The 10,030-nt window shown below is 41.2% G+C and overlaps 1 protein-coding gene across 1 annotated transcript in view; it reads left to right on the forward strand.

Annotated features, from left to right (window-relative positions):
• The first annotated feature begins 6,606 nt into the window (after positions 1 to 6,606).
• The window catches only part of SMURF1 (SMAD specific E3 ubiquitin protein ligase 1), a 20,360-nt gene continuing 16,936 nt past the window's right edge, over positions 6,607 to 10,030 (forward strand). The window contains 7 exon segments of the mRNA XM_014306764.2: positions 6,607 to 6,664; positions 7,052 to 7,090; positions 7,487 to 7,595; positions 8,427 to 8,560; positions 8,673 to 8,738; positions 9,573 to 9,648; positions 9,964 to 10,030. The exon segment at positions 9,964 to 10,030 is cut by the window's right edge and continues 19 nt beyond it. Coding sequence (XP_014162239.1) covers positions 6,607 to 6,664; positions 7,052 to 7,090; positions 7,487 to 7,595; positions 8,427 to 8,560; positions 8,673 to 8,738; positions 9,573 to 9,648; positions 9,964 to 10,030 — 549 coding nt within the window.

Consider the following 10,030-nt stretch of genomic DNA (forward strand, 5'->3'; position numbering starts at 1 on the left):
GCAGTTAAGTCAGTCTGGATAGACACCATTTGCTTGGAAATATGAATTATTCAATGCAAGTGCACGTGGTTAGAGATGCAAAAGATTGAATAAGGGAAGAATTCCAGAGCTGTGTTGATCCCAATAACTGTAACTTACACAGTGAAGTGTGGAGTAAATGAAAAGTCCATTTTGTATTTCCAGCAGGATTTTTTCCAGTGAAATTGTTTTGTTTAGCTCTCAGCTAAGAAGCTGTATTTGCCCTGAGAACAGCATATGTGTGGTTTTAACAGCAATTTTGAAGCTTTTACAGATATTCCTGTATCTTCCTAGAGTATACAGAAGCTGATGCTGTAGCTGAAGCCTGAGTGTATCCTTTGTTTTCAGGGAACCAGGAGACTTTGTGGAATCTTGACTGAATTTGGGAAATCTCTCCTTACAAAATTATTGTCCCACTTGGCTGTGGTCCTGGCAGAATTATTGGTGGGGGTGGATGAGTGAGTTTTAGAAACCATACAGTGGGTATAAATTACATTATGTTCTGTTAACATATTTCCTGGTAAAGCTGTGTAAATGATGGGCTGTTCTTGGGAATGGCTGTAAAATGGTGATGGTAATAACTGACTTAGCTCTTAAATTCCAGTTCTCACAGAAACTGGTTGTGCTTTGGACATGTTTGGAGACAGGCAGCAAAAAGAAAGTGGAAGGGATGTGAGAGAAGGCAGAGCTTCAAGGACATCTTGCTGACAGAGGAGGTGTCACCAGTTCGGGTCTCACTCTTGCCCCAGCATCTCTGGCTGTATTTCCCACATCTGAGCAACCACTGCAGGGCCAAGAAGAACAATTAGCTGATGAAACAGCAGTCTACAAAAGGTTTGCCCTAAAAAATAAAATATAAAAGAAAAAGCACCCATGGAAGTGCAATTTGAGTGGCACATGGGCCAGATAAACCCCACGGGCAGGTTCTGCTTTCAGAGCTGAGGATGTGTCTGTAAGGCTCATGCATTCAGGGATATTTGGGGTTTGTGTCTGTCTAGGAAATGGGCAACTCTGTGGAGAGTGTGACAATGCTCTTGGCCTGGATTAGAGGCAGGCATTGCAAAGTCATAAGAAAACTGAGGCAATAGCTGGGATTTAATGAAAGATTTAATCTGAGAGGTAACCTTTATCTCAGGTATTTGTTAGGGGTGAGCAAGGGGGAAGAAGAGAGAGAAAAGTTGGTATGAGAAATAATTGATAAGCTTATTCCCACTTCTGATTTGTGTGCCTTTCTCAGATTCTGTACATCAACATGAATTCAGCTTCCTATTGATCTCCCTTTCTTATCCCTGCAAAGTTCTTCAGCTGATTCCATAACTCTTCAGTGTTTCTCCAGTTTTACATCTCAGTCAGTTAATTTTTAAACTTGCTTTACTGGTCTTGTACTGCACACAGTCTCAGTTAAAAGGGAATTTAATGAGTCTAGTTCTTCCAATAGCCCTGTGCTGGGTTTTTCAATGATTTATATTATTGAGGGTTAAGTCAGCCCTTGCTGGTTGTATGTGAAGACTTATTGTTGGAGATTTTTTCAGTTTGAGTAATCCTTAGGAGCAGAGATGAAGCTCCTGTGTTCAACTTGGGGTTTTTTTTGCAGTAGGAGAACTGCCTCTCATTCGTGACTGGTTTCTGCTTAGGTAGGATGGAATTTTGATTCCTGACTAAGTAGATACTTTAATGACATGTTAATGGACTAATAAAAATGGCTTTTTCTGGGTGTGTGGTTTTTTGAAGATCTCTTCAAAGTTGTCTAGTGTTTGCAACTGGCTACACGAAGCCAAGTTCCAACCCACGAGGAGATCATGCCTTGAAAAGAGGCTTTGATTTTTACTGCAGCCTACACAAAAGGGCCACAAAAAGAGTTCATGTATCAACTCTAGCGACTCTTTGAGAATTGAGGGTTTTATAATGAAGCCCTGCTTTAATCTGGTAGTCAGGGTCTGGTTTAGCATGAGTTCAGGCAGAGCCTTCCAGTGTCAGGGCATGAATGCAGGGCCTGAAGTCAGAGGGGTCTCAGGGGTTTTTGGTTGGTTTGTGTCTCAGATTGCAAATCTCATTGGCACCACAATGCTGAGATCGTTAGTGAAGGCCACTCAGGGTGCATGTCAGGATGAAATTAGTTCCATACAGCTAATTGGCTTATTTGGCAAATGTAAGGAAGGCTGTGGGTTTGTTTATCTCTTTGTGCTCGCCGGCGCTGCAGCGGTTCGGGTTCGGTTACCGAGAAGTTAAAGCAGTCTGGATTTGTGCATTTCAGTCTCGAGCAGACAAAGAGAAAGACCAAAAGTATTCCTAAAGCAAACAAAAAAATGACTAGAATAGAAACCTTGGCCTTTGTGGTGACAATTTAAAGTGCAATTTGTGAGTAAAGTGGTGTGTTTCAGTTCAGTGATGTGGCTAGCTATAGAGAACTGCATTTTTACACACTTCAGCCATCTTTCCTTTCCCATAAAATAATTTTTTGTACCCCACCACATATAAATGATTGTCATCCTTAAGAAAACCAGACATGTGAAACCTTCATGGGTTGTCTGGTAGTAGAAATAAAAGAGTGAAGTCTCATTTAAGGTTATGTGCAGAGAACACAACTGCAAGCAGAGTCATTCCTCAGGGCAGTTCAGAAGGGGTGGCTTGTGGTATTCAGAGTATTTTCCACAAAATCCACGGAACTGTTTGGACGAGACGTGATTTCACAGAAGAGATTCAGCAAAGATTTTAATTGTGGGCCATGAGTTTTAGGGTGTTGGAGCAGCATGTGGTGAATAGCTGATGTTTGCTTTTTTCTCCTTTTTTGGGGGGAGGCTTTTTTCCACTTCATGTACATTATTTTTGCCATGGAACCTTCCCAAAACTGTTTTTCAGAATGGGATTTCTGCTGTGGAAATGAGGCTGTGAGCTGGCACACACAGGGGACTGTCCTGCTGGGGCACCTCCAACACAGGCTACCAAGTTCACAAGTCAAAACCTACACAGACTTTGAAGCATTAGCAGAGATATTTCCATTACTTGGATGTCTCAAATTTGACCTGCTTTGCAACCTTTTTTCATTTTCCAATTGTGTGCAGTAACTTTAGTTTCATTTTATGTCAAGACCTTTATTGCTTTCTATTCCAAAGCCTCATTGTTCTTCTTTCTTTCTATCTTAGAACAAACCACCCAGCCTGTGGTGCTTGTAATGATTATGCTGCATATCTCTATGATTAAAGATGGTCTATAGAGAAGGAAATATTGAGTGAAGTCCTTTCTATGCCACCAGCCTGCTGGCCTGTGTTTATTTTCTGTCACAAAGTAAAACGAATACATCCTGGAATCTGGCTGCCTGTTTGTACAAGCATAAATAATTAACCTGAAATATCCAAGGGAAGGCCAGAGATGGCTGAAAGTGGTGTTTGCCAGCATGGTTCACTGTGACCTCTCCCCACCTTTCCTAAGGAAGATGTGGAACATACTGCTGGTTTGTCTTGTCTTGTCTCCAGAATTAACTTGGATACTGAGTTGAAGGCCGTGGTTAGCTCAGATCATATCCACATGTAAAGGTCCTTAATTTGAGCATGGAGGCTCCTACCTTAAACTTGCAAAGTGTGAATGAATGCAAACCCAGGTGCACATTTGCCTGCTGTTTTGCATTGGTACAGGCTGGGCCTATGGAATATTTTCATCACTGGTCTTATTTACTTTACTTTTCCCCCCAGGAAACTGTGTCCTTTGTACATTGTGCAGCTGGAAACACTTGTAACATCTTAGCAGTGTGCAGTGGGATGGGGTGTGTTGGGAGTTGGACTCTGTGGTCATTATGGGTCCCTTCCAAACTGAGACATTCTGGGTGTATGGGAATAAATCTGGTGCTGATGCAGAGTCAGGCTCTGTTTACTTGGGAATGTTAGCGATGGTTCCTCTCCCAGGCTGTTTTTCTGTGCCTCCCTGCAAGTGCTGCTCTTGCTGCAGGATGTGTCTCAGGGTGAATTAGCAGCTTTCTGATGCAATTCTCAGCTGGGTTGTTCAGACACTGGTGCCACTCTGTGCTCTCCTCACTGTACCAGTCCTGCTCCTGCAGCACCTCCTGAACCACAGCAGATGATTCATTTCTGTTTGGAGGCAGGGTGGACAACCAGGGCCTGGCAGAGGAACCTCTCAGCTCACTCAAGTTACATCCCCAGGGTGAATACTGACTTCGTCTAAGGCTCATCCTTTCTTCACCTCCTGCCAAATATGCTTTCACACTAGCACTTCACCCAGCTGGCTAATTTGGCCTTTGAAATTATCTCAATAATGTCAGGTACTTAAAAAAACATTCCCATCCCTTTATAAATATTATAATCTAGATGTAGAGACATTGTTTCGGTGTTGTTTGGGATCTGTTGTATTAAAAAAAGAAGTTTTTCAGAGCTGTGCAACAATCCTGAGCTGAGCATAAACAAATCCTGTGTCAGGCTGAAACAAGTTGGTTGACTTTGAGGAGGCAGAATGTAAATACCCAAGTCAGGAGAATTAGTACCTTTTGTAGTGTTGCAACAAATGCAGGGAGATCACTCCTGCTGACAAGCCCAGAACTTTTCTTGTTTGAAAGAAAGAAAAACTAAAAGTAAAAACAATTTGGAAAATGGGCAAAGAGGGGATTTGGGCAAGACCTGGGCAAAGAGTTCAGGGTCTGTCTAATTCTCCAAAACATTCTCTGAAGCAGGGATAAAATTAATAACTTTTTAAGCCTTTGTAGCTAAACATACCCAAGTCCATGACTTTGGGGCTTGAAGTAGCAGCCATCAGGTCCTCTGCTGTTGGAGATGATGTGCTTAAGAAGGAAATGTGGCCCAGTCCCAGCTTTGCACAGCAGGGAGGGGCTGTCTGCTCTGCTGCTGGCATGGTTTCACATCCAAGTCTCCCGTTGCTGACCTCTGCCACCTGTTTTTTTACTGGAATTTAGAAATCTGTGGCTTTTAAGTGATACAGCTCTTGCAAATATTTTTTGCTCTAGTGGGTTTAACATGCAAATAGTGGAACAGAGCCAATGGTCCATCTCGGGCAGCCTGATTCTGGAGATTGCTCCATAAAGGTTTATTTCAGCTATTAGCTTTTGTGCCAATATTTTTCTTACAAGAAAGAGTAATAATTTTTGCAACCGAAAATTGAGGGTTTCACAGGCTGTGAGTGGAAAATTGGCAGCTGTGCTCATCTACTGTAGACTGAAAGGCTGGGGCAGAGGGAAAAGAGTTACATGAAAAATATAATTCTTCAATAATAGCTTTAGAAATTTATGCTGCTGTTTTGAAAGCACACCTGAAATATGGAATAAAGGTAATAATTATATGGACAAACCATATGCAGAAAGTTACAGATGTCATCCTTCTCCAGCTCAATAAATTATTCTTAAAACTGGTGATGGCAAAGTAGAATTGATTTTAAAAATCTCACAGAATTCCTTTTGGCTGCTACTAGCATGCTGAAGTTCTTATTTTACTTGTACTTAGTCTCTCTTTCTTGAGTAGTTTTTCCTCTGAAACACTCTCAACAGGAGAAGGAAATTAGAGGTTGCTCTGTCGTGCTTCCACAGGCAGTGGATGGTGATTCTCTAACCCTGTGTTGTTTCAAATTGAATTGCCAGAGTCTGGCACACTTCTCTTTTTGGTCAGTTGTTGCAAAAAAATGCAAGAGAAGTTTTCTCTGATTATAGTTTACCAGTGTAAGAAATAAGTAATTTTTAATCCCCTCTAAAAATACTTTCTTGGTGTGGCTTCTTTAATTATTACTAAGAAGGAGGATTTGTGTATTTTTTTCCATGAGCTTCTGGGTTAAATAGTGGATTTCTTTGGTCTGTTTGCTTGACATGTGAGGCGAGGCAGTTTTTTCTCTGCTGCCTGTGTTACGTAGGGAATGTCTCTCTGGAGCTGAGAGGTGGAATTCTAGTAGAAGTATATAAAAATAAATAAATAAAGTATTTGTTCCTTTGCACCTTCCCTTTCCCCTGTGTAGAATTACAGTGAGACTGAGGGTAATTCAGGAAGAAGGGGAGATGGAGATGAGAAGGGGAAATGGTCCATACCTGGGGAATTGCCCATTGATTATCTTCTGAGCCCTCATTCTCATGCTGAAAGATTTCTTTTTTTTCCCACTGGGGAAAGAGACTCCCTCAGCAGTAATTAGGTCTTTTATAGTTACCTTCCTTTCTTGGATCTTAGCTTGAGATAAGTTGAGCTCCAATATTTTCCTCTTTGGCTCTGGAGTTGTTTTTCCTGGCCTGTTAGAAGAGTTTAATGGATACTAAACAACTTGGATTGCTGAGATCCTACTGAGCAGTCCTTATGGAAAAGCAAAATTAGACTTGTAGCTGGTAATAGACCTGGTAGAAATGGAGATTGATTTGAATTTCCTGATGTAATTTTTTCTTAAACTGCTGTGCTGGTGAGTAGAATTGGAGAGAGGGAAACGATGTCTCATTTGTGGCCCTTTCAAAGGAAAACATCTTGATGCAGATTTTTTTTTTCCAGTATATTTATTTTTCTCCTGGGTGAGGCGCTGCCATACTTCTCCCCAAACCTTTGTGTATTTACAGATTGCTTCTGCTGTTGCAGAATCCCTGCCATGCTTTGTTTCACCATGTACCCACAGTTTGTGTGCAAGGAGCAGGAGGTTGCACTGCATTTGATGGCACTTAGTGAAAAGGTCTCTTCCAGGAATCCCTGAACTGTTCTTTGTTCAGAAAATGTTTAGCCCTTGTTCTAAAATGGATGGATTCTAAAACAACAACAAAAATCTGATTTAGTATTTGTGTAAATATGCAGTAAAGGAAATTATGAGGTTTTAATGCAAAGGGATGTTCATTAAATCTTCTGTGTGTTGTAACAATAGAATTAAGGCAGCAAATATAAAGCCAAATTTATATGTAAATATATCAATCCCAGATAAAGAAAACAATGCTCACATTTAATATTTAGGTGGTTTTTTATGAATTATGATCAGGTATTATTTTAGCTGATTTGATTACCAGAAAGCTTTTTTTTTATGGTTTTAAGATTTCTTTATCTGCTTTTTTGTTTTGCAGTATTATGTGCCAAGAATCTCGCAAAGAAAGATTTCTTCAGTAAGTATGTCCTAATTGTGTGAGTTTCAGCTCTGGATTAATCAGATTTATTTGGAGATGGTGCATTACTGTGGAGGCTCATCTGTGTGTGTCATATGCACTGCTTTACTACAGGAGTGCACGTTACTCTGGGTTGTAGATTGTGTGCACTTCAGGGTTGGAAACACTCAGGGCTCACAAATTCCAGCTGGAAGTCTGACTGATGGAAGCACAGGCAGGCTGCTGCTCACAGCTCTGTGCTGGGGGGTACCAGGAGCATCCTCAAACACAGGTTTTACTACAGTTCTTTCAGGATAATGGCAACTGTCCTTTCTTGAGGGGGGAGCTTCTAATGGCGTTGTCTTGGAAGCAGCAAAACAAAGGACTGTGTTTAACAGCACCTTTTCCTTTCCACAGGACTTCCTGACCCATTTGCTAAAATAGTTGTGGATGGGTCAGGTCAGTGCCATTCCACTGACACTGTGAAGAACACGTTGGACCCCAAGTGGAACCAGCATTATGATCTGTGAGTTGGTGCTAAGGTCATAAGTAAACAGTACCGCAGAGATTTGTCTAGTGAATAAATAGTGCAAGGTTGGCACTGCAACTTCATTCTGTGTTAGCAACAAGAGTCACATTTCATAGAATCTCAGAACAATTTGGTTGGAAGGGACCTTAAAGATCATCCAGTTCCACCCCCTGCCATGGTCAGGGACACCTTCCAATAGATCAGGTTGCTCCCAGCCTGGCCTTGGACTCTTCCAGGGTTTGGGGCAGCCACGGCTGCTCTGGACAACCTGTGCCAGGGCCTCACCACCCTCACAGGGCAGAATTTCTTCCCAATATGCCATCTAACCCTGCCCTCTCAGGGACTGATTTTTTTTCAATAAGGAAATCCTTGTTAATAAAGGAGTGGTACTTTGCTTTTAGGTGTTTGAATTTGGAGTTATTTGTGTGGCAGGTACACAGCACAAAGGCTTAGTGAGCTCTCCTGGAGCAGTGCCATCCAGTTTTTACAGAAAATTGTCCTTGTTGGAATGATTTATTTTGTTCAAATTATTAGAACCATAAATTCTGCAGTTTTGTACGTTAATCGACTTGTTGTTTAGCTTTTAATGAGGCTGGCTGTAGTTAAATTCATGCTGCAGCAATATCAATTTCCCATGCTGTGTGAAATCACTGTGCAGTAATTCATTAATAACAGCATTTTGGGCATAAGCACTTGTGTACTTCTAATAAAGAGGCATGACCAATGTACTAAAATGTGTCAGAATTTGTACCAATTACAGCATCAGCTCTGTGGAGTAAAAAGAGGTAATTATTTCTAAAATTACTCTTTTAATATGTATCTTTCTAGATACGTTGGGAAAACAGATTCCATAACCATCAGTGTATGGAACCATAAAAAAATCCATAAGAAACAGGGAGCTGGCTTCCTGGGGTGTGTCCGACTCCTCTCCAATGCCATCAGCAGGCTAAAAGATACTGGATGTAAGAGCAATTCCTCCCTGGTGTGACCAAGAACCCTCCATACCTTGTACTGAGTAGTGAATGTTCCCACCCAGCCCTTCCCAGGGTTGATTTTTCCAATTCTCCTTTGCAGACCAGCGTTTGGATCTATGCAAACTCAACCCCACAGACACCGATGCTGTCCGAGGCCAAATAGTGGGTAAGAATGATCCCAGCTAAATTCCATCTGCTTGGTAAATATCCATAGGGAAAAACTCCTCTAGTCACTGCTTCCTTGCCTGTTCTGTGCTGGTTTTTCTTATTTTATTGGGATTAAATTACATAACCTGAAAATTTTCATTACACTCCTATGCAGGAGTTTGTTTCCTCTCAGTTGATGATGGGAAACAGCATTAAAAACAGGGGATGCATCTGGCAAGGCTTCTGCTGCATCTCTGGAAGGGTGAATGTCCCTGGGAAATGATGCTTTTGGGCAAGGTGACAGGCAGAGGAAATCTTGGGTGTTAAAAAAGGATCTGGAGGAGTTAAAAGACATTTAACAAGTTGCTGGTTTGATACCTTTGACTCATGCAAGCCATTTCCAAATTTCAACAAGGCTGTGCTCATTTTACAGCAAATTTACCCCACGTTCTACTGCCCCCAACCAACCCCATCTTTTCAGTGATATATAAATATATATTTGGCAAACTCCAAATTCTCACCCTAAGATGACATCTAGTGGTGAGCAGCTTTTTTTCCAGCTTTCCTTTCTAGATCCTCATGAAACCCAGATGTAGAACTTGACATGTTTGATATTTACAGAAATAAACTCAAGTTTTGAGGGGATGACCCTCTGGTTTCTCTTCTGCTTTTTAAAAAATTAGTAATGCTTTAAGAGAATGGAGGGAATTTTGGTAAGAGATGTGTTCTTGTGCATAGAGTAGAGATTTCCTTAATATTTTTCCCTGTATAAATGTGGGGTTTTTTTCTTTTTGCTGTTTTTAAGAATGCAGTTTTTCTTTTATTGACCTAAGTTTGTGTTTTCTTCTTTCAGTCAGTTTACAAACACGGGACAGAATAGGCACAGGAGGTTCTGTAGTAGACTGCAGAGGGCTTTTGGAGAATGAAGGGTAAGGATTGTTTTCTTTGCACTTAATTAGAAAAATGGTCTATGTGTGGAAAGACTGTAACTAACATTAGAAACTTAAGCAACAATGTGACTACTGCATTTTCTGGGAGTGTGTATCCGTCAGTTGGGTTATTAGGCTAAACTGGGAAAAACTTGATTTTATTTTGTTACCAGTGCAGAGAAATTTAGGTATAAAAACGTTAAGAAAATGTCGCCTCTTGGGTTAAAAGTATTTGAAGTTGTGGGGAGAGAGGAACAGTTATTTCTGCATTCACTTCTGTTGTGATGGAAACTCCTGAAGTTTCCCCATTTTCAGAACGGTTTATGAAGACTCCGGCCCGGGGAGGCCGCTGAGCTGCTTCATGGAGGAGCCGGCGCCATAC

This window comes from Geospiza fortis, unplaced genomic scaffold, assembly GCF_000277835.1.
Source record: "Geospiza fortis unplaced genomic scaffold, GeoFor_1.0 scaffold237, whole genome shotgun sequence".
In the NCBI taxonomy this organism is placed as follows: Eukaryota; Metazoa; Chordata; class Aves; order Passeriformes; family Thraupidae; genus Geospiza; species Geospiza fortis.